Source organism: Tachysurus vachellii, chromosome 22 (assembly GCF_030014155.1).
Source record: "Tachysurus vachellii isolate PV-2020 chromosome 22, HZAU_Pvac_v1, whole genome shotgun sequence".
NCBI classification, from domain to species: domain Eukaryota; kingdom Metazoa; phylum Chordata; class Actinopteri; order Siluriformes; family Bagridae; genus Tachysurus; species Tachysurus vachellii.
This window is the reverse complement of record NC_083481.1, coordinates 5040001-5067663: the sequence shown is the minus strand read 5'-3', so window position 1 is coordinate 5067663 and position 27663 is coordinate 5040001. Positions and strand designations below refer to the sequence as shown.

The following is a 27663-nucleotide window of genomic DNA, read 5'->3' as shown; positions in this document are numbered from 1 at the left end:
CAACATTTGTATTGTATATACACGTGTATATCCTGTTCCCCAACGAGAGTTTTGTATGTTGGTGCTTTTTGTTAATAAAAAAAAAAAAAAAGGTGTCTTTCTCAGGCTTGAGATAAAGCGCTCATAAGTGGCGTCACTGTGGTTTGGAGTGCGCATGCGCCTGCGCCGGGGAAAGATCCTAGGCTGTGAGTGTGTAGAGTTCAGACGCTGCTCGGTAGAGCGACATAACGCACACACACATATACACACACACGTCCTCCAACAGGCGCGCGCACTGACGATCAAATACAACAGACTTAAATATACTAAAGGACAACATGCCAGCAACGGAGAAAGACCTGGCCGAGGACGCGCCGTGGAAGAAGATCCAGCAGAACACGTTTACGCGCTGGTGCAACGAGCACCTGAAGTGCGTAAACAAGCGCATAGCCGACCTGCAGATGGACCTGAACGACGGGCTGCGGCTCATCGCTCTGCTCGAGGTGCTCAGCCAGAAGAAAATGTACCGGAAGTATCACCCCAGGCCAACCTTTCGCCAGATGAAGCTGGAAAACGTTTCCGTGGCGCTCGAGTTTCTGGACCGCGAGAACATCCGCCTCGTCTCCATAGGTAACATCTACCTGGGTTTGGGTTAATGCACCTTATTAAAGCTCAGCCTTCCTTCTTACACCCTGTCTGCAATCGTTAAATGACCCTAAAACATCATGGATTAAAAAAAAAGTTTAAATCTTCATTTTTATTTATTTATTTTTATTTGTTTGTTTGTTTGTTTGTTTGTTTGTTTGTTTGCCTGGTGTTTAGCTTTCCGTTATTTATTTATTTAATTAATTATTTAATATATATATATATTTTTTTACCTGGTGTTTAGCTCTACATTTTATTTATTTTTTTATTTACCTGGTGTTTAGATCTCCATTTAAAAAAAAAAAAAATTATTTATTTGCCTGGTGTTTAGATATCCATTATTTATTTATTTATTTATTTATTTATTTATTTATTTATTTACCTTAAGTTTAGATCTCTATTTATTTATTTATTTATTTATTTGCCTGCCTACCTACCTGGTGTTTAGATCTCTTTATTTATTTATTTATTTATTTATTTACCTAGAGTTTAGATCTAGGATATAGGTGAGTTGGGTTAAAATGCACCTGTCACTGCTTTGGATTTACATTCTTCATACACCAGCCCTAAAAAACAGGAAAAATGACCACGTTACTCATGAAGTAATGCAAATTCTGACAAATAATGAAGTCAAGATAGCAGTAATCAGAAGTGTTTTGAAATATCAGCATTTTCCAGAAAATACATTGAGAAACATGGACACACCTAGTCTGTTTATGTAGGAGTGAAAGAAATGTCAAAGCAAAATTGGATTAAAACACATTTTTTTTAAAACACAAACTTCTTAATCGGGATCATTTAAAAGAAAAGACCTGGACGCATATCTTTTACACACCTAGTCTGTTTCTATGTGAAAATGCACATCTTCTTCCCTTTCTAACACCTAGTTTCTTTATGTCTGGGATTGAAATCGCACTAAATTTTAATCCCTTATTTGACTTTAAAACTGAGAAATTTGACAGGAAAATGAAGTCAAGTCAAGCTAGAACTGATTAGAGGTGGATAAAATACCAATGTTGCACCTCCCACCTCATATCTGATCGGTTATGTAGGAGGTTAAAGTGCTGAAAATGGCAATTATTCCATTATTAAAAAGCAAAAATACATATAAATATGAGTCTAAATAAAACAGATCAGTAGTGGTTGCGAGATCAATGAAAATTCTTGTATGAAAATGCAAAACTTCTTCCCAGTACCTAGTCACTTTATGTTGAGGATTAAAACGGTATCGATGTCAGTTTTCTTGTAACTTAGAAAGGTGAAATTTGACGGGAAAAAAAAGCAAAACATAACTGAAAAGGAGCTCCGACTGATTCGTGCCTAAAATACTTGCTCTACACATGTATTGGGTTTGTAATGATAGAAAGACTAAAACATCATGAATTTCAACTTTGGACCAAATGACTAAAAATGACAGAAAATGAAGACAAACCAGTGTTTAATTGAATAAAGTTGACTGGCAATTTACCAGAATTTATTTTTAGGTGAAACAAACGATCATAGCTGTCTTAGTCTGTTTATATGGGAAATTAAAGTGGCATTATTTCTGAAATGCTACTAATATTTTGCTAATATTAATGTTACCTCACCGTGACTTAGTGGTTAGCACGTTCGCCTCACACCTCCAGGGCTGGGGGTTCGATTCCCGCCTCCGCCTTGTGTGTGTGGAGTTTGCATGTTCTCCCCGTGCCTCGGGGGTTTCCTCCGGGTACTCCGGTTTCCTCCCCCGGTCCAAAGACATGCATGGTAGGTTGATTGGCATCTCTGGAAAAATTGTCTGTAGTGTGTGATTGCGTGAGTGAATGAGAGTGTGTGTGTGCCCTGCGATGGGTTGGCACTCCGTCCAGGGTGTATCCTGCCTTGATGCCCGATGACGCCTGAGATCAGTGACCCGAGGTAGTTCGGATAAGCGGTAGAAAATGAGTGAGTGAGAGAGTGAGTAATGTTACCTCACCTAGATACAGTTTATCTCTTATTCACTCTGTAAACCAATCTTTGCTTCTTTCTCAGCAGTGCAGACTTTTATTTTAGGCTTAACTGATTTAAAAGCTACATTGCCATCTTACTTGATATGCTGTTGTAGAGATATTCTGGCATTGCAGAATATCCACCATGTCAAGGAAATCTGCAATGTATTGTTATAATGTCACAAAGTTAATGCTGATCTAATGCCATTGTGATATCATCTGAAATGGGGAAAATAACCCTGTATTGATTTGACAAACTACTGAAGACTAAGACTAAATGACCAAAGTCCTGCAACCCCAGTGTTTTTGTGATATGTTTGGAAAAAAAATCCTGATTCTGGCTTTACAGGACGTGTTTATCTAAGTTTAGCTTCACCGGTCATCATCATCAGAAGGCTGAGTCTGATCCGTTCCTCCGCGAGGTAAACAATGTGGAAAATTTGTCATGCCATCATTTATAAAAACATGCAAACTATGTTGAGGCTGAATTCGTTTATCATGAGAATGTTTGGGGCTTTGTAAGAGAAAGGCTTATAAGGAGAACATTCTGGAAGGAAATAATCCACTTGGACTGCAATGCTTTGAGCTGGGCATGAGCATGAACATGCTTCTGTCTTATTAAATTGAATTCTTTGTGAATTCCCAGAACTTTTTTTTTTTTTTTTTTGTTTCCCCGTACCTAATTTGTTTTTTCAAGCCTTGCCGATGTACCTTGTTACCTGTGTGAGCTCCTTTTTCAACTTGGCTTCCACGGACGCTTTTTGATTCAGATAACGTGACAAATCACATGCGTTTTTTTTTCTGTATTATTTATATTTAGTTCCTCAGCAACACTTGATCTCCTCGTAGTCCTCTTTTCAGCTTCGCTTGAAACCACATCGCTTTATCGTCCCACCAGTTTACTCAGGAAGTAGATGGACGTCCTCCATAGGATACAGTTTACACAGTTGTGTCCTGGCTGATGGTCTCTTCCTGTTCAGGAGATGATGTTTACACTGACTCTATACATTTAGATATAGATTCGTGTTTGGAAAGCGTCCCTGACGACAGGTTTGATTTCCGGGTGGACCTGCTTTTTTAGTGTGTTCATGTTTATATATTTTACGGTTAAATATGTGTGAAAGAAGTGCATTTCGAGGAAATGTGAAGTGTTCGTTAACGTCTGTCCATTGGTGCTCAGTCTGTTGTGGTGTCAGAAGATTATCCTGAATCAAGTCCCATAAGTGTAGATAGAAGCAGGTACAAGTCCTCATATCCCCCCTTTTTTTCTTGTCCGTTCATGGAAGAAGTGTGTTTTGTACCAAGTATTTGATGTGTTTAACACTCATATAACCGGTAACCAGTGTTACTCGTCTCAGTTGGTGATGGAGTGATAACGTGTTCTCGATGTTGATTATATGATTTTTCTAACTTGCTAAAACGTCCGCCATTGAACACGTCATATTAAAACTGCTTGCCAAGCTTAAGACAAAAGAATTATGTTCTGAAGCATGGTTTTCGTCTGCACGAGCAAAATCCGTGTGACCCTGGTTTGTTGTGAGCTGCACTAATCCAGCATTAGTCATGGACTAGGAAGCACTGGCCAAAACACAAGCCTGTAACGTTTTTCCTGCTGTTGCGTCATACAAAACGTTGACCTGTTCGCGTTGAAGGCTAGGGCTAGTGCAAGAAGATGGTTTTCACTTTGTGAAGCGTCTAGCTGAGGAATTCTGTTATGTTGAAGGCACATGTTTGATTTACCCCGCAGCGCACACTGACAGACGAGGTATTGTTTCTCACTTTCCACATCTTAATGCTCTCGTTTCACCACGTCTTCAATTGTGGCTTAGAGTCTGACTCGAATATTTCATCAGTCCTGTTCCAATATAATCATAGTGTGGATTTGAAATATCTTAAAATAGCCCTTGAGGTCTTCTTGATTTTTCTGAGGTTGCCTACTGTTGGGAGCAGAAATTGCAGTTTCCTAAGCTTTCATTCAAGTTCATGAATCAGTGAAAGAGCTGGGCAGAATTCATAGTTTTTATGATCGTCTAATAACCCGAAGGTGCTGTTGCATGGAGGATGTATGGCTGTGTGACATCACTCAGCACTAAGTGCCTTTCCATCTGGTTTATTATTATTATTATTATTATTATTATTTTTTTTTTTGGAGGTTTTGTTTTCTTCTTTCCTGACATGGTCATTTGAAGTTCAGCCTCGGTTCACGGCGTTCGTTCAGAAGCCACAGCCCACATGGCGGTTTGCTTTACTGTATTCATAGCTCTGTCGACTCTTCCTCAATAAAGACCGATGCGTTTTGTATCTCTTTCGAAGAAGGTCTGTAATCCGTACGTCTAAAAAGAAACCGCCGACGCACCGCTTGCAGTCCATAAATTTTACCAGAGGAGCAGAATCGAGTGCACGGTTTCTGTCTCGCAAGGAGCTGTGAACTCTCTTCTACCTCAATCACAGCGGAGATCTGACCTATCAAATAGAAAAAGAAAACATTGCTGCTCTGCAGAGGCTTGTTCTAGCAGCCTGACCTTGGAATCTGTTGAAAGCCTAGCACTTCCTCGCATCCACTGAACTCGACCTAAACAAATAAGTTTCTCTAGAAAACGCGATCATGCCTATGGAATTTACTGGTGTTTTAGGGCCTTTAATCACGATGACGACCGCAAGCCGCCACAGGCCTCCCTTGCAGATCCAGCTCCAGCAGGAGTTCAATAAATCAGACCATGCCAGAGTCTAATCCCCAGAGAACAAGCCCAGAGAGGAAGACGATAGGTTGTGTGATTGCTGCTGCTGCTTTCTTAGTTTGCTTAGTTTCAGCTTTTCTTGGGTGGTCACAGAGGTGCTGTTGTGAGTGTGTCAGTGTTGCTATCATTTATTTAATAATGCTGTTCTCTTGTAGGTAAAAGTGTCAAAGGATCTGTGCTCGCTGTCGGATCGGATAGAAACAGTTTGTGCGTTAAGTCCGGCGCAAGTGAAAAACGCATACGACAGTTAAAAGGGCATTTAGTTAAATGTGCCATTTTTTTCCATCTTGAGTTCATTACCTGGAGAAAATGAAGCATTAAGCAGAGTACTTAATGTTGAAGCACTTTAATGACATGATCTACAATCAGTGATGGGCAGTAATGATAATGGCTTTGGTGGGTGGGGTTATTTACAGTCGCTGTTAGATGATTGCCTAAGCCTCGTGCTGTGGGCGGTGCTATTGTTTTAGCTTATTGAACATGACATCTGGGGTTCTCATTCAGATCTCGTTCCGTTACCAAGCGGTAGTCCTTCTTCCTCTTCGGTGCTGTCAGTGGAAGAGTGTCAGGCTTTTGTCCAAACTGTGACTGATGAAGTGATTTTGCGAGTTCTTCTCCATTCCTCTAGCTGTCCAGGCAGTCCTTGTCTAAATGTGGTTAGATGTGAGGACATGCTGCTCGAAAGCTTCAGTGCTTTTCATGCAGTCCTTCAGTCCTGCCCCACTTCCACACGCTTTCCTCCCATCGCCTCTGCTTCAGAGGGCCAGATCTCTCAGGCTAATTCTCCACCTCTTTAGTTTCAGACTTCAGCTTATCAATCACCTTAAAACCAATAATCCATCACATGATTGCTTTTACTTGCACCTTTAAGCTTTAAACCAGCTGCTGCACTGATCTCAGGCTCTTTAACACGTAAACCTCATGACCTTCAGCAGCGCCATGGCTTTAATCGGAAACGTCGAGTCATGTACTAGCGTCGCAAAATCCCAGCGTCGTTCATCTTGAGTGTTGACGTCAAGTGTTTGGTTACAGAGTAAACAATGAGTCCGCAGTTTTTCCACACGTCTTCCTTTAAGTTCAGGAGATCTGTCTGTATGTGGTGAAGGGTCGATCGTGAAGCCTTCACACACCAACCAAGGTCCTGATCAAAAGCGTCTCGGCGCACGCTGTCATTCTGCTGGAATGCTGACGGGGCAGAAGTGAAACATTCTTTTGGTTTTTTTTCACCACGTATCTACCCTCATGGCCAGTGTGATTAAATTGCGTAGCTGCTAAAGCTCTCTTGAGGACACGGATTTGATTAAAAAACCGTTGCTGGAATTTCTGTCGGCCCACTACGTCGATTTAGTTTTTATTCACATAGATGTTCACAAGCTTGTTCCTCCTCCTCGTGTGCTCACTTTTTTTTGTAATGTGTACAGTCCTGCTCTGAATATAATGCACCATTAACACTGAGACTCAAACATCTCATCCAGCAAGGCCTTCATTTTGAATGACATGTTAGACAGCGTTGGTGAAATCGGATTGCTCAGAAAGCGTTGATGTATTTTCCAGATCAGCAGCTCTGGTGCAGTATGTAGTTCCGGCTGAAAGGTAAATCACAGGCTCTTATTAACGCACTCCTTTTTTAATGTTAGTGTTTCTATAGTAACAGCTGCTGCAGGGACTTCGGAAATTAATGTGGTTTCTCTGGGGGTTTATTTAATGTTTCTGGAAGGAGTCTTTAGTGGCAGTAAGTTCGTTCATTCATTCATTCATCTTCTACCGCTTTTCCGAACTACCTCGGGTCACGGGGAGCCTGTGCCTATCTCAGGCGTCATCGGGCATCAAGGCAGGATACACCCTGGACGGAGTGCCAACCCATCGCAGTGCACACACACACACTCATTCACTCACACAATCACACACTAGGGACAATTTTCCAGAGATGCCAATCAACCTACCATGCATGTCTTTGGACCGGGGGAGGAAACCGGAGTACCCGGAGGAAACCCCCGAGGCACGGGGAGAACATGCAAACTCCACACACACAAGGCGGAGGCGGGAATCGAACCCCCAACCCTGTAGGTGTGAGACGAACGTGCTAACCACTAAGCCACCGTGCCCCCCTGGCAGTAAGTTGAATACAGTTAATTACTTTGATATAAAAGAATACACATCATGTCATGTTTTAATCTTCCTTGATCTTCCTCCTACTCTTCTTTCTCTTCATATTCCTTTTTCTCCTCTTTTTTCCTTTTTCCTTCTTCTAATTTATATAATCTTCTTGTTCTACTTCCTCTTGTTGTGTTACCACGATTAATGATACCCCATGGTCTTTTATTTTATTCTACTCCAGTTTTTCTGTTACTTAAGCTTTTGTTTTGTAACCTTTTGGACAGGATTTGACAGAATTGGCCTTTTTATCAAACAAAAATGTTCTTCCTCAGCAACGCCCAGAACCATTCGTTCTGCTGGTCTGAATTGAAAGGCTATTCTGTGGAATATGAACTGTTTCTGCTGTAATCAGGGCTGTGAGGCTGTCGAGCACAAAGCCTGGGACTCAGTATGAGCAGTTTAGTTTACAAGGACGTTAAAGGCAGGAAAATGAATCTGTGTCGGTCGGTGACGCTTTAGTACTAGACTTTGACATTCCTAACGTAAACGATGAGCTCGTTAATCAGCTTTTATCAAAGCATCGACCGTGAAGCTGATCTGCTGCAGGTTCGGTGGGCGAAAGAAAACCACAGATTTCCGGTCCGGTAAAAAAAAAGCGCTTGTTATCGTAAACCTTCACAGGGTCCAAGCGAAGTGTTTAATTGGTCTTGTATGGTGTTTATTGACTTACATAAAGGGGAAAAAAACAATAAACATTTTGTATTTTTTTGACCCTGATTTTGTATCGGAAACCACATCGCCTGCAAAACCGCAAAACCTGTCTTGCTGGATCTTCATGTGTCTGGTGATGCCTGGCCACCTTTGTTTGTCCTATTATCAACACACACACACACACACACACACACACACACACACACACACACAGAGAGAAAACTGTGACTGTCTTTATCCTCCCTCCTTGGGGCTGGTTTAAAAGTGACAGTTTATGTTCAGCCTTCCCAAAGCTCTGGAATTCTCATCAAAGGAAACTCCTGCATTAAAAGACCACAAGCTGCTAACCTTTTTTTGTAACTTTAACATCTCCATGGTGACATCACCGGCTTCAAAACCAACTCATTCCGTTCCGATCCTGATCAAGCAATAACGCACGAGACTTTTTTTTTATACACAGATATTTGGGCAGTTTTACATTCCATGTGTTCTGCCTCAGAAGACATGATGTAGAACTTCAGCCATCATACGCTCAGATTCCTTCTTCACATCCTCCTTGGAGGTCATGCTCCATGCTTCTCATTGTCTGAATGAAAGCAGCATGAGTGGAAAAAGACACCTGATGTGACTGTAACCCGACGAACGCAGGAAGCACTGTGCGGGGCAGGGTTTTTGTAGGAAGGAAGTTCCTTCCGTATGAAACCTGGGAAGGTGGAAATGCCTGCGCAACTCAAATCTCAGCCTCTGCCCTGGACAATAAGCAATGCCGTTTATTTTCGTTGCGAAGAAAAAAAGCGGTGAGGCATTTTGTGAAACTTAGACGTCAGACTGAAACAGAAAGCTTCCTCTACTCTCTACTACCTCACCACATTGGAACGGCAGAGTTTGTACCTTGTCTTGTATAAGGACATGCAGCTTAGATGATTTTTAGTGCTTTCTAGGAATGCCTTTTTTTTTTTTCAGACCGAGCCCAAGTTCTCCTCGATACCGATAATGAAAGAACAACCTAGTTATTCTTGGCCATCATTCGGATCACGTTACATTTTTTTACTTCTTTGTTAAAGCCGTGTGCCGCTAACAGCGAACGACTCGTTCCGAATTTAAGACGTAGTGTAGTGCTTTTTAAAAATGTTGACTGTCTCAGAGCTCAGTGCTCGCAGAGCTGAACCGCTCAGACCCGCAGCTGTTTCTCTGTACGTTTACTTGACGCGCCGTGTAACGCTCTCGTTCTAACGACCACGTTCACCCTCGAGCTTGCGTATCTCTTCCGAACAGAATTATTGATGCTGTTTGAATGAATGCTGAAAAGATGTTTAACTGTAGAAACGTGCTAGAATTTATCCTCTGGATATTTACACACATCGTTTACCGCTTAATCGTGAAATCAGTCGCTGTCGTCTGTTTTAGTGCTGCAGCATACGTTAGTCTTACTACTGTCCCGTAGTGTCATGTGATCATCTGAGCCCAGCCACAATCCCTTCATGTTTATATGAGCACAGTATCGGTCAGATACCTGATACCACTATGCATTCCTGGTGTTTACAGTAGACTGCTTGTTTTTTGCCCCAGTTTCATCACAACACACCCAATGCCTCAGAGTTTCAGCACTTGATCGTTAGCTCCCAGGATCGTCTCTCTCAGGATCTCTGCTCTGAAGAAGAATGAAGCGTTGTGGTGATTGATTTGATGTGCTCTCATCCTGCTGCACCCCGTTTCAAAACTAATGTTCCCCATTCTGCTATTATACCTATAAAAAAGTGCCCCATCAACCTTATCAGCGTTTTATATCAGAAGCCATGACTGTTATGCTGCAGTCGTTTTACCTTCAGTCATCTACATTTACATTTCTGATCCTCTTCCATTACCTAAAGCTGACTGTGCCAGTTTTGGCAGGCAGATAGTGTTTTTCTGCCTTTGGCTATTTTGTGTGTGTGTGTGTGTGTGTGTGTGTGTGTATTTTTCTGAATTGTGTGTGTGTGTGTGTGTGTGTGTGTGTGTATTTTTCTGAATTGTGTGTGTGTGTGTGTGTGTATTTTTCTGAATTGTGTGTGTGTGTATTTTTCTGAATTGTGTGTGTGTGTGTATTTTTCTGAATTGTGTGTGTGTGTATTTTTCTGAATTGTGTGTGTCTGTATTTTTCTGAATTGTGTGTGTGTGTATTTTTCTGAATTGTGTGTGTGTGTGTGTGTGTGTGTGTATTTTTCTGAATTGTGTGTGTGTGTGTGTGTGTGTGTGTGTATTTTTCTGAATTGTGTGTATTTTTCTGAATTGTGTGTGTGTGTTTTTCTGAATTGTGTGTGTGTGTTTTTCTGAATTGTGTGTGTGTGTGTGTGTGTATTTTTCTGAATTGTGTGTGTGTGTGTGTGTGTGTGTGTGTGTGTGTATTTTTCTGAATTGTGTGTGTGTGTGTATTTTTCTGAATTGTGTGTGTGTGTGTGTGTGTGTGTGTGTGTGTGTGTGTGTGTGTGTGTGTGTGTGTGTGCGTTTGTTTTTCTGCCTTTGGTGTGTGTGTCTGTGTCTGTGTGTCCGTCCAACTAATAAAGAGGACCGTTCCAAGGTCAGCACAGGAAACGCTTACCCTTGTCGCCATGGGAACCGAAGGCCACGTTGTACCGTTCTGGAGTGCAGTACTGACCTTAGCAGCGCCTGGGTCTCTGCCAAAGGCGCAGGAAACTCCTGCCCTCAATCTGGCTGACATCACGGGTGAGCTAATACTTAGGCACACACAGACCCACAGAGCAGCTGCTAATTTATGGGAGACCTAGTTTACAGTTAATTTATGAAGCTTTATGAACGCTGGACTTTTCTCTGAACGTCTCTCTCGTATGATGGAGCGCGTATATAAACCGTCACGATGGGGTTGCAGATGAATGGCAGACGTTCTCGTCTCGCGTCAGATGATTTCAGGATTGCGACATGGCTCCTCTAGCATTCTTTTCACCAAACGTGGAAAAACCAATAGGTCATGCTGCTCTTTAGACCCATGCAGTGCGTCGGTGTAAGATTAAAGTTAATGTTTTACCTTCTCATGACATGCCATCTGTTTTAAGCCTGTGCTTGAAAGCGTTGCATTTGATGATCTCATCCCTGCCTTGAGTTTACACAACCGTACCAGGTCTCCCCGAGCGTGTGTTTAAGCTACAGGCCGCAAATGTTTTAAATGTTTTTGCCCTAAAGGCCTTCGATAATCGAAAGCATGTCCGACTTGTCCACACACCTAAACCTGTGGAGCTTTTTTACGCTCCACAGGCCTGTGCGGATTAGAGAGCGCTCGTGATTAGCCGTTTACGATACGTTCGAACCGAACGGCGGTGGGATCCGAGCAGCAAGTTTGAGGAAGAATTTTTGAGGAAGCCTAGAGAACTCCCCCTTCGGTTGAAGGCCGGTGCTTATACAGAAACTTTTAGAGACGCTTGTATTGCCCACTGTAAGGTACCACTGGCTGTTTGAATTACGGCTTAGGAGCACGGGGGAATTTTATGAGAACAAGTAAAACATGAAAACAAAGAAACCCATAGAAACGCGATCTCTTTATTTGGCACGTTTGAGGAGACTGTAATCGTCTGTTGCTGCGTGTGTTTCACCTCTATTTATCATAAGGCTTTACATTTTAAGCTTCGTAAGTAGTTAGACACTGATTCCCCTTCTCCTGTTTTATTTATTTTGGCCACTTCAACCTGGATGACGTCAGATGAAAGAAGTCAGAAAGCCTTTTTTAATTCATCAAGAAGGCAAGTTGAGACGTTGGAGTTCAACAAAAGATCACATCTTTGTTCTCATGATTTTTATTTTTTTTTTTTTTCCCCCCTCCCTGATGTGTAAGTCTCATGGCAGAATGAGACTTGCCTAGCATTTTAACTGCTGTTAGTTGTAGGCCGTGATGCTTGACTTTGACTTGTAGCAGTTCTGTTTTTAACATTGAACATTCTGCAGCTGAACCAGCTTCGGTCTGGTGTTGCATTTCTTTAAAAAAAAAACAGATTTGAATTGAATCCAGGATAAATGTTATGGATTAGTTTTATTGTACTGCAGTGTGTGGATGATGGATGGATATTACACACCTGCTCATTCTGTTAACGATCCAAACAACCAATCAGACGGCAGCATCGCAGTGCGTCACATCGTTAAAATACCGATCAAGAACTTTAGTAAATGTTTAAGATGTGATCTAGTATCTTTAGAGTATTTCAGATCTTCTGCGACTTCACGCTACTCGGTCTGTAGAGTCGCAGTGGGCACGATCGAAGGAAAATAACCAAATCGTTCAAAGCATAATGAGTTGAAAAGCATCTTCAATTGTACAAGATGTTAAAACCTGAGATAGGTGAGTTCCAGCAGCAGAAGACTTCTTCAGGTTCTTCTCCAGGTTTTGTCAGCCTTCAGCAGGAATCAGATGGTGGAAGTCTGAGGAGGTTCTACTGACAGGTTTGGTCTAGTAATGAAATGACTGTAATAAAATGTGTGCTAAGCAAATTAAACTCTCTTCATGAGAGAAACATTCAATTTAAACCAAATATTTTTTAGATTATTGGTGCAATTTTTTTATTTTGTTTTTATCCTGTTTGGGAATATAAACGTAAATGGGACGTAAACGTAAATATAAACAAAATCAGAGTATCAGACTGACGTATTTAGCTTTAACGTGTGTGCTCTTGAAGTCCGAGTTCAACCGGAGAGCTGAAGGTGTGAACTTCCTAGTCAGTTCATTTTGCGGTTCCTGCTCCTCTCTCGTTGTCCGTTTTGCTCGGCTGTGGTGCTTTTAAAACGTTTTTGTTCCTTTGGAAAAAAGTCAGTCCTGCTTGTTACAAAGACTTGCTCAGAAAGCTCTCTTACTGAGAGCTCTACAGGTTTCTAGTCCATTCCTGGCTTTTGTCCTCTACCTCGTAATGCCACAATACAAGGTTTCTCAGATCGCATAATGCTCTACACAGGACTACTGTGTCCTCATTCGAGACCTGGAAACCCGAGATACAGCTAGGTGAAGTGGTGTTTTTTTCTCATTCCATCCTTTTCTCTCTGCCCTTCTTTGCAATGCCACTTGTGTACTTGTGTGTGGTTCTTACACACAAGTCCCTCTCCTGTTTTTCATGAAACACACAACCAGCATCTCGGTCTTGGATTCAGACAGTTGTTTTGTGAACAGTAGCCAAACCTCATCTCTTTTTCTAATAGCACATCATTAACTAAAAGACTGAATGAATGAATAGTGAAGTGTGTAGTGCCAAGTGTAAGAACACTCCGTGTCTCTCGGTTGATGAGCTTTTTTAAAAACATTATTAAACTTTAAATGCAGGCAGTCTTTTAATCGGAAGTCACGTATCAAAGAACCCAGGCTGTGGTGAGGACCAATTAGATTTGCGGTTGAAGGAAATAAAATGATGTAACTGTTCAAAGTATAATCACAGTCTTTTAAAGCTAAGGCTGTGTTGCACTTTTCCCAGAATTGTCCAATTAAATTACGCTCATTGTAAGAAGTTAAATAAACAAAGCCTTCCCAGCTGCTGTTACTAGTACAAGCAGTCAAAACGAGCTGATAACAAAATCAACCACATGCATCTGGTATTTTATTCCTTGCTGAAACTCGACGCTCGATATCTATTTCTGCTCCCAAAGCGCTCTTGTCTTGCTGTTCCGACCTTTACCTAACACAGCCGACCCAATTCGTCAGCTTTTTTCAGCTGTGTTTGTAACTTAGTACAGCGCACGAGGGTGGGATTTCTCCAGGATAACAGATGCCTGTTTAGTTCTGTCGTTATTTCAACAGATCTGGTGCAATAATCAACAACGAACAGCAGATCTGGATCTCTACAATCAGCACAATGATACCTTATGTGTATGCAAGACAATTTGTTTGAGTAGTTATAATCAGGAGAAATGCAAGCAATGAAAATTGCATCCAGAGCACATCTCTGGCTCTACGCCCGGCTCGAGCAGCTGTCCGTGATCCCTTGCTGCTGTCTTTTGGATGTGTTCAAGATCACTCGATTGGACAGTTATCCTGAAGCCTAGGGGTGTGAGGATCTAATGATTTCAAATCCTTAATAGTTCATCCCGGTATACACGCTACTGAAAGACCTTTCAATTCCTGGTATTTGAATTATTTATGGGGGGCACAGTGGCTTAGTGGTTAGCACGTTCGTCTCACACCTACAGGGTTGGGAGTTCGATTCCCGCCTCCACCTTGTGTGTGTGGAGTTTGCATGTTCTCCCCGTGCCTCGGGGGTTTCCTCCGGGTACTCCGGTTTCCTCCCCCGGTCCAAAGACATGCATGGTAGGTTGATTGGCATCTCTGGAAAATTGTCCGTAGTGTGTGATTGCGTGAGTGAATGAGAGTGTGTGTGTGTGCCCTGTGATGGGTTGGCACTCCGTCCAGGGTGTATCCTGCCTTGATGCCCGATGACGCCTGAGATAGGCACAGGCTCCCTGTGACCCGAGGTAGTTCGGATAAGCGGTAGAAAATGAGTGAATGAATTATTTATTTGAAGTCAATGCCTTATACAACAGAACTGTTGAATATTGAGTCTTTTTTGGTTAGAAGTTTTATAGAAGTCATTTTCTAGAACAATAGCTGACGCATTAAGGTGTAGATTATTGTTGGGTAAGTTTTTATTTTACATTTTGAAAGGAGTCTCATGTGTTGAGAAGGCCTGGTGACCAAGTGACTGTTGTACAGTAAGTGATAACCAGTGTTGAGCTAGTTACTAAGAAATGGTAACTAGTTACCGTTACTAGTTACTTAATTCAAAATGTAACTGAATTACTTCGTTGATTACTTACACCAAAAAGTAACACGTTACTGTTAAAAGTAACTTTTTAGTTACTTTTTTAAAGAATGTTCTTTAATGTTCCCATTAATGGACAGGACCTTCGAACCAGAAAGACACAGCTTACATTTGACTAAAAGGTTTTTGTCTTTATGCTCAACTAAAGTGAAATAATGAGCATATTTCCACTTTGAGAAACACGTCTTGCTCTCGCCTCGACTCGCCGTTACTGCCGCACGTACTTGAATAAACAGAAACACACCCACGGCGCGGCGTCTTCGTGTTTACAGGTTGACATCCACCAATTCTACAATGCGTCGCTGCTGTAAACAGGTTAGTCTGTAGGCTACACTTCAGTCTAAATGAACTAATTTAAAAAAGTAACGGACAAACGCACCGTATGGTAACGGTTACGGAGTTAATTTATTTAAAAAGTAATGCGTTAGAGAATTAGTTACTGTCAAAAGTAACTGTGTTACAGTTACTAGTAACACGTTCCTTCCCAACACTGGTGATAACTAGTCTTTCTATAAGTGGCCTACTGGTTAAGGTGTTGGGCTACCGGTCACATCCACCAAGCTGTTACTGTTGGGGCCCTGAGCAAGGATCTTAACCTTTACTTGCTCAGCTGTTATAAAAAAATGAGCTAAAATGTAAGTTGCTTGGGATAAAGGTGTCTGCCAAAATTCTGTAAATGTAAATGTATGTATAAATTCCATGCGGTAATTGATTGATTAATACATAAATGCATTAGGTATTAAATCTATAAAACCCTTAAGATGTGCGGTTTCATAAAAGTGACTCGGACATCTGGTCGCTACCTCGTTGCTCATCATTTTCCGAGATCCTCACCACAACAAGAGTCTTATTCCATTTGTTCTTATTCCTTGTTATAGATGGAAATGTTGCTCCCTCCATCTATGAATATACCAATAAATATTTTCATGTCATGGTGAAAGATTTTGACTGAAACCAACGACGGTCCTTGTAAATGCCATGTCCATGTTTCCCGATTATTAGTCGTCTTAGCCTTTGATGGAATTGTAATTTGAGATGCCATAATCGTGTAAACCATATGGTGACCTCCTGCTGTTTAAGTGGGAACATCTTATACACTTCCTTTAGCAGGCAGAGTGAGGTCATCGCCTTGGAGTAAGTGAGTGCTTTAATAAAAGGATGATGGGGGTCTGAAAGGAATGGAACTTCAAATATCCCCTCCAGCACTGAACGGTTTTAGTTTTTCATGAATATGCATGCACGTGTTCTGTTTGGGAGAGTATGTAGGTGCGGGAGAGGAAGCTGGGGGCACAAGACGGATTTGGATGTTTCCATGTCCGTGTAGTTGTTTAAATCCAAGAGCGAGGAGGACGATCTGGTTTGATTTTGGTGTGCTGAGCATTTTGGTCAAGGTTCTGAGTTAGTAATCAGAAGGTTGAGGGTTTCAAGCCCTAGCACTACTGATCTGCCACTGTTGGGCCCTTGAGCAAGGCATTTGACCCTCTCTGCTCCAGGAAAGTTCTAACCTGTTCTAAAAGAATCAGATGGCAGTCTCATCCCACCAAACAGTCCTCATCTGAGCGGTACGCTACACTTAAACTTGTGCTACATTTATTTATTTCCTCTAATCTGATACGTTTATCTTATGCTTTAAAACAATCGCTTCCTGAAAGTATCACGATGCGAATTATAGTGTAATCAGAAGGAAATGTATTTGTCTAATAGTTGTTCATTGAAGGTTATTAAATGCTCAAGCAGCACTCAGGGTTTCCATATGGCAGCCAAGCCATTACCTCTTCCGTCTTGACCATATACTTATACATACCAGCTTCAGATAATTCCGTGTAATTGTATTCCACCCAAGTGACTCAGCGACCACCGGCATTGACCAGTAAAATGTACCAGTTTGGTCCTCTGTATTGGGTTATATATCCTTTTTTTTTATTGCAGCTCAAAGATCTCTGAACTAACGCATGAACTAAGTGGCCTCTTTTTCATGTTTTCCCTTCAGATTTGTCCAGAACTTTTCACTTAACAGTTGTTCCGCTTCGGGCTTTTATTAAAGTAGACAGCATAAATTACAGTACCCTTTTGTTATTAACGAAATAAATCTTCAAGGGCAAGCTGTATAACTAAGGGTCACTGCTTGCTCTTGAGTGTGTGCCGTTTTGTTATTTATCTAATGTGAGTTTTTAATGCAAGCCATATGTCGTTTCGTTCGTGCCTGCTGAAACGTGTACCTTGAAATTACTGTTATTTTTTTGGACCGAGGCACATAATTATGAACCTGCGACAACATTTGGTGAAAGCTGCAGTAGTTTTGTTTGCTCGGGGGAAGAGAGCCCCTCTGTGTTTCGCATGACCTGACCGGACTGTTAATGGGGGTCCTGGGATGGGGCGCTTTGTTCTCCTCCATTTCTTATTGGTTCTTCCCAGAAGGGATGGTGGTGATCTCATGGTGGTGGAATGCCCTCCACTTGGTAATAGCCCACATGCCTGGTCCCAGACGACGGCGGCCACTGATGTCATCATTTAGGACTACAGACACTATGAGGCACAGAATCTGTTGTGCATCTAGATTCTTGGCTTTGTCCCCATCTTTTTTAAATCTGATGCTGATTTAACTCCGTTACTGGTTTCCTGTTGCAAAAGTAAAATGCTGTTTGTAGAACTGAAAACACAGTGTGGACGTTTGACCCCATGGCTGTGAGCTGACTTGTAAAGCTCCCTGCCTTCATGCTACACTCGCCAGCACCTTACAGATTAGAGAATCCCGCTGTCCAGAAGTTCAGAAAAGGCGCCTTTTAGTAGTGTCGTGTGTTCAGCTGTGCTTTGTTACTGTCAAGATCAACTGTTTAGATGATCCAACTCCGTTAGCTGATGAGTACTGTTGCCCTGCACGACCTACGAAACATTTCATGTTGGCTATTGTAACACTTCCCGGAGTAACGCCAGATCTCTTCATGCACCCCCCTGTTCTGCAAGATTGCAGCTGTTGGGTCAATACATCAGCGATGAGGTAATATGTGAAACCACAGGAAATGAGCAATATTAATGTGGCTTGATTCATTTGCACTTATTCTAATTAAGGAGCTGAGGTCACGTCACAAGACCAGGGGTGGACAAATTACTTGCCTCGATGCTCAGGACATGTAGACTTCATGTTAACACATTCTTGTTAACACCCCACCACCCCCCACCCCAGCAAAGTTGGTTTAACAAGCAGAAAAAACTTCATTACTGAGTATGTGGTTGTTTTACTCCCACCCCTGCTGTACTAAACACATTGGCTGAATTGAGGCTGATTTTCTTCACAATTTGGTCAGCTCTTGAATTCTCCTCCAACACCAGCCAACGCATCTTTTGCTGAGGAGTTAAAAGGAAAATGAGGCGAGTTGCTGAGGAATGTGCTATCCGGCTTCTTCCACATATATATGCTCACAAACTTCACTGGTTGTCTGGTGGTGTGCTGCACGGTTGGCTGGTGGTTTCACTTCCACTCAAAGAGCATGACCATTTTGCTAATGAAGGCTGTGGCATCTCGAGGATTAGAACTCATGATCTCTATGTGAGGGTCAAAGCTTTATACGAAGTGTGTGGATATTCTGACAAAACCGTAAAGACGAATCTTGTGGCCAAAAGGTCTGATAATGACTTACAGATGATGTGCTACTCCTTTATTGCTCTTTGTCAGTATTAATGCACTACAAGCTACCCAGTTGGCCTAGTTATGGTATTACATTTTGTTAACACACTTCGGTTTGGTTTCACAGTAATCAAAACGTGGGTCCAGGTAGCACACTGGAGCTTCCACTTGTATGGTGGTGAAGTGTTGATGACAATAATGAACTTTGTCGAGGGAAATAAAAACTCCTTTCTGATTTGTTCTTGTTGATCTTAACTTTTTTTTTAGGTATAAACACAATTTACAGTACAACCTAAAGGTTGTCCAAGTGCCCTTTAGAACAGAACTCAATTCCCTGAGATGGCATGGGGTATATGGGAATGTTTTTACCCCTTGGATGGCACAACCCTCTTCTCCATTTATGTTCATGTGCCATTCCAGTTTGTTTTGGCTGGCTGAAGTGGCATGAGTACGCTGCCTCCGTGGCATGGATTCAGTGTCTTGCCAGCATGGTGGTAGTCACATGACTCGCACATTTCCAATCTTGGTCACATTTTCTAAATCTTTATTTAGATCTGTAACGCAGGCAAAATCTCAGCTCTGATTCAGACTAGAGTATCGGGTAAAAGTGTGTTTGTGTTGTCTGGCTTATTAAAAATGTTTTGTGGATTGATTTTGTTGAATTGCCTGGTCAAACCGCTGAGGATTTTATAGCAAGTTCACGTTTGTTAGCCCGACACGGCAGCGTCTTTGCGAACTCGTTCGGTTATGTGATTTTTCTCTCCTTTTGTTTTACACTTGGCAGCGCTTTCAGTTGCATCCTGTTTATGACTTCCAGGTGCATCCAGGACCACACTCCCACCAGAAGACACTGATTTGCACCATTTGGGATGACACACTGAAGCTTCAGCATTTTACTGCAGGGAGTTTTTATGGATTGAATGTATTCGTGTCCTCATGTTTTCTTTACATTTTAACACCAGGATCAGTCGCGACCGAGAATATTCTGCATTTAATAAGATGCGTGATTGGAATCAGGAGGTTCTGCAGTGGAGATGTTTGCTTCACGTATTCTACGACACCGATGGAAAGGGCTGTATAAGAAGAATGCTTGAGAAAGTTCTCATTTTTGGTCAATAAAATAATAGTATCCTTAACTGGCTTGTGGTCATTTTGTTTTGTTTAGACTCTGGGGAAAAATATTGTAAATGATCTCTGCGGTTAAATAAATAAACTCAGAGGCAAGTCTTTTCATTCCTATGTTTATTGCATGCACGTTGTCGGACTACACATGCTAATTTTTACAGACACTTTTATTTTTGATCAAGAGTCATAATGGTTAATAGAAATTCTATATCAATGTGTAATATTTCTCACCAGTAGCCAGTGCTTGTCCTACAGTGGATGTTCACTCACGCACTAACGCTTTTTAAAGCTTTGGACATAAATTCCATCAAGGCATTAAGGCAGCATGAGGCAATCTTTAGGAATGGAGCAAAATAATTTCTATACTATTTATCTAGTAATGTAACGGTAAAGTATGAAAATAAATCACTGTGAAGAAAAACCGAACGTGCACTGACAAACTCGGGCTTCAGAAATCCTCAGGAGTACTCCCTACTCTGACTTAACCCTATTGCATCATTTCCAGTTCTGCTCTGCAAAGCCGTGCTCAGTGTTTTGTGTCCGTCCTGTATTATTGCACGGCCCCAGTACGCAAATCCTCACACGCAAAAGTCAAACATTCCTTTCAAAGGCAGCGACTGCCAAAATTGTTCACAAAAGTCCTGAAAGCTTAAACCACTAACGTCAAGGAAGAGATGTGTCCTGGTGCTTGTTTCACCCACAGAACAGTGTGTAATTATGTTATGGCTGTTCCTGTAGCACAGAGACCACCACAGGAATGTTACAGCACTGGTTTAACGCCGACAAAACAGCCGTTAGATGCAACAACGGCATGCAATGACACTGCTCTTTTCTGCTGTTTTTAGTCACAATGCCACACTCGAGCTTTTCTCAATATGTTCCTGCGTTTGTTTCTCAACAGTCTTTATGCCATGTGTGTTGTACCTGTTGTTCCCGTGTTTTTGCTGATACACGAAGAGGTAAAAGTCCGTCCTTTCCCTTGGGAGTTCAACATAATGTGGTCTACTGCTGTTTTAGCTAATCCACCTCATGCTTTAATGTGTAGTTCATTCTGAGATGCTTTTCTGCTCACTACGGTTGTAAAGTGTGGCTATACCGAGTCTTCCTATCAGCTCAAACAATGTCTGGCTTTCATTTCTTGGTCGACAAGGTGTTTCCACTCGTTTACTGGATGTTTTGTGTTTTTGTGCTGTTCCGTTTATACTTTATACATTGTGGTGTGTGTGTGTGTGTGTGTGTGTGTGGGTCTGTTTGTGAAATTCACAGAGCCCAGGGCCCGAATTCATAAAGATTTATAAAGGATGATCTCAGAGCGCTCCTAATTTAGCTAAAAATTTCTAACTAGGAATCTTAAGTGATTCAGGACCAGCGCAACTCTGAGTAATGAAAATATAACACAATTTATCTTAGAGAGGAGGCGGAGCTTAACCCAATTACTAGGTATGACATTCGTTTGAAGCCTTCACTTTGTCTCGATGTTGAGATATTTGAGACTATATCGTGTAGGGATTACATTTGTGACCGATCATATTAGATGTGCTAATATCTGTATGTTACAAATGTAAGAAATGTTAATGTAAACATCTCTGACACTTGGCGTGAAATTATAGAATTTTGGCTGCTATGTCATTTCGGGTATGCCATAGCGTCAGGGGTAAAAAAAAAATATATATATAATTTCTGCACTTTGTCGGAGATGTTATCTCTAATATGATTGGTCACAAAAATAATCTCTATATGATCTAATCTGTATCGTAGTTATTAACTTATCATTGTTCATATTTTGGCTATTTTCTCTCAAGACTCTTAAATGTCCTCTTCACTACTCCTAACACATTTTGACCTTAAGAGCTCTTTTAAGGGTTAAGATGCTTTATGAATAACTTTTATTTTTACGATGATCTTCTCTTTAATTTTAAGGGGGAAATACCCACATATCTAAAGATTTTCCTAGAATATCGTCACTAGGAGCAACACTTTGTACTAAGAATTTTCATGAATATGGGCCCTGGTGTTTCTAAAACAATCAAACCAGCAACAACCCTCCCACAGCTCAGTCACCCCCATGTTGTCTATTATATTTATATTTAGAGCATTTGGCAGACTCCAGAGCGACTTACATTTTTGTCTCATTTTATACAGCTGAACAATTGAGGGTCAGGGGTCTTGCTCAGGGCCCCAGCAGTGGCAGCTTGGTGGACTTTGGACTCAAACCTTCCGTTTGGTAATCCACTAATCTGCCACAACCCACATCACATTTTGTACACACACTGTATAATATCTTATGCATTGGATCGTCGCTTTAATTGTGTAGGAGTTTTTCTTATTAGCTTGTGTTTGTGGATAATTTGTTGATTCGGCTTTGCTCACTCATAAAGTTGTGTAGTCTGCTTTTAAAGACAAATAATTAAAACAACGGATAAAAACTCATCGTGTTCAATAATTAGCTGACTTATTGCTTCAACACAGCAGAAAATTAAAAAAAAGCTGAACTAATTTCTGAACCTGGCAGGATTGACCTTAGGTGCTTGGTAGGTTTTGTGCGAAAACCACGCATTAAAATGACCTCGTAAACTCTGTCAGCTTTGCCGATTGCAGTTCTGCGCCGTTTTTGTTTGCAGCCCTGCTTTTGGCTTCGTCAATGAACTTTTGGTGTCCTCGATATCTCGAGTCTCAAGTCTGTGATAACTGAGAACTTACTGCTTCACTCCTCCCCTAAACCTGGAGTATTGTTGTTGTATTGCGTTTACTTTGTCTCCATGGCAACCAAGCACACTTGAAATTCCCATAAAATCACCCGTCCTCTTCTAAGTATTATGTGCAGCTTTTTTTTTTTTTTCCCTTTATAAAAACTGGCTGCTTACTTAATTATACTTCTAACAAACGGAGAGCTGGTATTTCAAGATTTCAAGTTTTATTACCTGCTGAACCCTGTTGTGTTTATCAAATGATTTTGTGCTTGTTGGAATAATGAGTGATTTGTCTGGTGTGTGTGATGTGGGTTTATATAAAAAAAACGTTGCTTTGACTTGGAGACAGCGTGACTATATCCCACTTGGTGTAATATCAATACGGAGATAAATTAGGACATAATTCGATATTTTGCTTTATAGTTAGTTTGTCATGGCAATTTTTCATTTTGTTTAAAAAAAAAACCTAAATGGAAGAAGGGATTTGTTTGTTTGTTGTCAGAATTGAGTTTTTTTTTTATATAGGTATAAGTCTCCATTTAACAATATTAATACAGTGCTCATTTTGCTGGTGTATTATTATTATTATTATTATTTTTATTTATTTATTTATTTATTTATTTATTTATTTATTTATTAAGTAAATACAAATTTATTGTAGGGTATTTATTTATTTATTTATTTATTGAATTGTTCTCCATATAGATTCATTTCTTCATAAATATTTTATCGACCACAACGCATTCTGTCCGAGTTTACGGTGATTTCTCCAGTTTTTTTTGGAGTTATTGATGATTTGGATTAAACCTATTCACTTTCAGGGACTAGACAATCTCTCATATTAATGGCGCAAGCACTCGGATAGATCCACGTTGGTAACAGTTGGTTGTCATCTCAACTGCTAAAACAATTGAATAAATAATCATGTTTTATTTATTGGCTATGTTTTAAAGTCCCATATGGACAGCATATCTGAAACCCTTTCCGTAGTAGTCGCCTATGCGATATTCCAGCATTGCCGTTAGTTTCCCCATGCCGTCACCTTGAGCATTACACGTCTCCTCTCGGCTTAACGGTTCCACCCAAAGCATATGTTCAAGCCGCTTTCCTTCTTTTGTTACACACAGAGCCTGTCCTGACAGGAACCTCGTCTGTGGAAGAATAAAACCACTCTCAAAAGCTAATTAAAGCCAAATCGAATGAACGAGTACTGATTACTATTTTATGACCTTTATGTTCTGAGTGAACGCTTTGTTTTTGTAGACGTTAGCTTCGACTCCTTAAGGAATATTGTGTAGAAAAGGAAGCCGGACCTAGTAGGTCATCGGTCACTCTTACGCTTGGTGGTTTAACGGAAAGGAGTGTTTATCTCCTGCCTTCCACCACCTGTGATGTTTCTTCCTATCTTTTTCAAGAGATGAGGCAACACATTGTTTTTCCCTCTGCTATCATTCTTTACAAGGTCTCAGATATTCTTTTTATCTATCTCTTTTCGTCTCTATACCGGCTCAGATAATGATGTTTCAGCAGAAAGCATCGGTTGATATTGAGCTGTGCCTGTTCCTTAGGAGAAATCAATAACACAGCGTGGGCGCATAGACAGAAAGGGCTCGGCACTCTCGCGAGTATCGTAACCCTTGCACATGCACCACACCTCCCTGGACCTCTTCAGATCAGAGTTCTCTTCAAGCATCATTTTGTTTGTTGAATCCGAAAGTGGATGTGAACTGGACGACGTTCCAGAGTCACCGACCCCGAGAGCTTTATGCCAATACGCTAACTCTTAGCCTCACCAAGGTTAAAGAACATCAGTTCTTATCACTCTCAACAATGCACCTTTTCCTTTAAGAACCTTTCACCTGAATCTGTGTGTCTTGATCTTTGCACTGATTGATTTTGATTGCGTTTGTCAAACTCCGTGACTGACTTTGACGACTAAACAACATTCACGATGGGTTAGATGTCACAAAGTCAGCTACGTAGTGTGTTGACCTCATGCGTCAGTGTCTTAAGACGTCTGTAGGTTTTACTCTGGTTCATTTTAGAAAGTTTGATGAATTCAGAGTTTTTTGGTTTTTTTTTTTTTACACGAAAGGATTTGGGTTTTACTTATTTAAACTGGGGGGCACGGTGGCTTAGTGGTTAGCACGTTCGCCTCACACCTCCAGGGTTGGGGGTTCGATTCCCGCCTCCACCTTGTGTGTGTGGAGTTTGCATGTTCTCCCCGTGCCTCGGGGGTTTCCTCCGGGTACTCCGGTTTCCTCCCCCGGTCCAAAGACATGCATGGTAGGTTGATTGGCATCTCTGGAAAATTGTCCGTAGTGTGTGATTGCGTGAGTGAATGAGAGTGTGTGTGTGTGCCCTGCGATGGGTTGGAACTCCGTCCAGGGTGTATCCTGCCTTGATGCCCGATGACGCCTGAGATAGGCACAGGCTCCCCGTGACCCGAGGTAGTTCGGATAAGCGGTAGAAGATGAATGAATGATAAAATGATTTAAACAGGTTTTCATATTAAAACATTAATAGGACACACAGCTGTTCTTACTCGCTTGTTTCTAGACTAACATCAGTCTACTTAAATTGAATGGGAACAGTCTGAATTTCCAATATGTTTTGGGATGTTTTTTGGTGCAATATCTTCTGAAATTCTGAGAGATTCTACTATTTATTATATGATAGTAATTATTATATATTCAATTAATATTTCGGTTAAAAGAAAAAAAAAAGGTAGCGAAAATAAATAAGTGTTTGGTTTGGGCTAGTTGAGCTGTTTACTTGGTAAAGAACATTAGGTTTGCGATGCTTAGAGTTTCTGTCACCAGTCCTGGAAAATGTCTTGGAGTTCTCATAATGAAGCTCATGTTTGCTACTGGATGTTTTTTACACTGTATAAATCCTCCCACTTTATTTAACACATGGACCAGTAACATGTTGATAGTTTTGACCAACATCCATGCAATAATTTGATCGTGTCATTGTTTGCAATGTCGTGTCAATCTGCAATCTGCTGTGGAAAAGAGACCTGACAGCATGAGAGACCTGACAGCATGAGTGACCTGACAGCGCGACCCTTGCTTGTGCTGATAATCTGTAACGAATTGTACGTAAGATTTGTCATAGATGAGGCTTTTGATTAGACGCCACCCTAAGAAATGGCATGCATTTAGCTAAAGCGATGTTTTTAGGATTGCTTTGCTTTACTTGGCAAAGAATAGAGTTGCACTTTCGTACTATGCTCGTACACAAGGCCCATGAGGATGAGTCTAGTGTCAGCACTTTCCCCAAAATGTCTCGATTTACTGCCCCAGTCTTAATTTAGTATTAACTGAAACTTGACCAATGTGAAATGGCGAGAGCTTTAGTCGAGGCTGGTTTTCGTGCTTTAGCTCTCCTACAGACGAGCAGCTCCTGATGGAAATTCCATTAAGTGCCCCTGGTGAGGTAGGGGGCTGTGTGATGTGGAACCCAGCACTAATGAATTATGTTTGGCTGCTTCCACTTGGCCCCTGTCTGGCATGGTCTGGTCCTTTGAAGCTTTTCCAGAACATTCTAGTCTGGCTCGTCACACCGGTGGAAGCAAAAGAGCGCTTGGTCACACGGCAGTGAGGACGTGTTGTAGCGTGTAAATCAGGCGCCTCTGTGTGTGACCGTTGCGTTAACGCTCTCTCACTACGTTATCTTGTGCGCTTGTATGTATTTATTTTTTTCATCTGCTACTTTCCCCACTCATCAGCTACCAAACGCGTTTTTTCTGAGACCACGTCGTTCCTCTGACGCATCAAGGTTCGATCATTTCCATCTTCCTACTTTCATCCACATACATGAGCTCATAGACGTCTACGTAACGCCGTCTCCTCCTCCCAGAGATCATGGCCACTTTTGCTTCCTGGGCTCTCAGAAAAACGTGTCGTATTATAATTTACCACAATATTAATATCATATTGTTATTAGCAGATGCTTGTCAGGCCAAATATCCCCACACACACACACACACACACACACGCACAAAAAAAGAGAAACCATGCCCCGCATTATAACCTGTCTCCCTGTCACACATCACGTCTTACAAAATACAGTGAAGATTCATCACCACACACACTCACACACACACACACACACACACACACGTATGCAATTTGATCCTTAATGCTAAATAAAATCCAGGAAGTGACTTGGTGTATTGTGACACAACTTTAAGTGCCCGGCTCTTCTCTTCTCTTCTCTTCTCTTCTCTCCTCTCTGGGCTAAAGTTCAATTTATTTTAGCGCCACTAAGAGGAAATTTGCAAGAGATAGCTGATCGCTACACAAAGAGGGAGTGTCACACACTTGTACACACGCGTGTAAGCTTTAAGGTGTGGCTGTTTTAACTTTAATGTTTCCTCAAGGTGGTTCTGTATAATAAGCAGCTCTAATAAGTCCGGCTCAAACACGGCTCAAAATCTAAGACTTTTTAACAGCTGTCCTTTTTCTCCATGGTTCATTTTTGAAGTGCAGTTAACTCTGATCTGAAAGGGTTTACTTCTGAGGCACAATTTTCTTTTCTTTTCTTATATCTTTTATATTTTGCTTGTCTTGGCACCAACTGTTAGAGTAAACTAATGTACTGGTGTATTCTGGGAGAGGTCACATTAACCAGCAGGCTCCTGTTCACACAGGAACTAAAGCAAATTAAAATAAAATAAATAAGAATAAAAAATAAAAATGACACCAAGCTTAATTGATTAAAAAAAAAGCTAGGATAATAAAAAAGAAATAATTATCAAATAAAGAAGAACTAAATATCGATATTAACTAATTAATACAATTTTAAATAAAATAAAAAAATAAAAAAATAAATAAAATGATACATTCGTAAATATAAAAAGCATGATGCATTTAAAAATAATAAAGAATATAAAATAAAATAGCAGAGTTTTTTGCAGGCTGACTGGATTGTTCAGTCTTCCTCACTAATGATTATTATGTTTACTTCTTGTACACAATGTGTCTTGTCATGTGTCTTAGTCCAGATGTGTGTTTGTGTGTGTTGGTGTGTGTTCAGGTGCACTGATTTCATTTCATTTTCATTTCTGTGTGCACAGACAGTAAAGCCATTGTGGACGGAAACCTGAAGCTGATCCTGGGTCTGGTATGGACGCTCATCCTGCACTACTCCATCTCCATGCCCGTGTGGGAAGATGATGAGGATGAAGAGTCCAAGAAGGCGACGCCCAAACAGAGGCTTCTGACCTGGGTCCAGAACAAAGTACCCGACCTGCCCATCAGTAACTTCAGTGACAACTGGAGGGACGGCAGGGCACTG

General features: G+C 41.2%; 1 protein-coding gene across 2 annotated transcripts in view; it reads left to right on the top strand.

Annotated features, from left to right (window-relative positions):
- Positions 1 to 211: 211 nt before the first annotated feature.
- The window catches only part of flnbl (filamin B, like), a 66376-nt gene continuing 38924 nt past the window's right edge, over positions 212 to 27663 (top strand). Inside the window, exons 1-2 of one of the 2 annotated variants that reach the window (XM_060857606.1) lie at positions 212 to 609; positions 27443 to 27663. The exon at positions 27443 to 27663 is cut by the window's right edge and continues 28 nt beyond it. In XM_060857606.1, coding sequence (XP_060713589.1) covers positions 318 to 609; positions 27443 to 27663 — 513 coding nt within the window. In that variant the 5' untranslated portion in view covers positions 212 to 317. The remainder of the gene's footprint in view (positions 610 to 27442) is intronic. The other variant, XM_060857605.1, reaches the window with a different exon arrangement.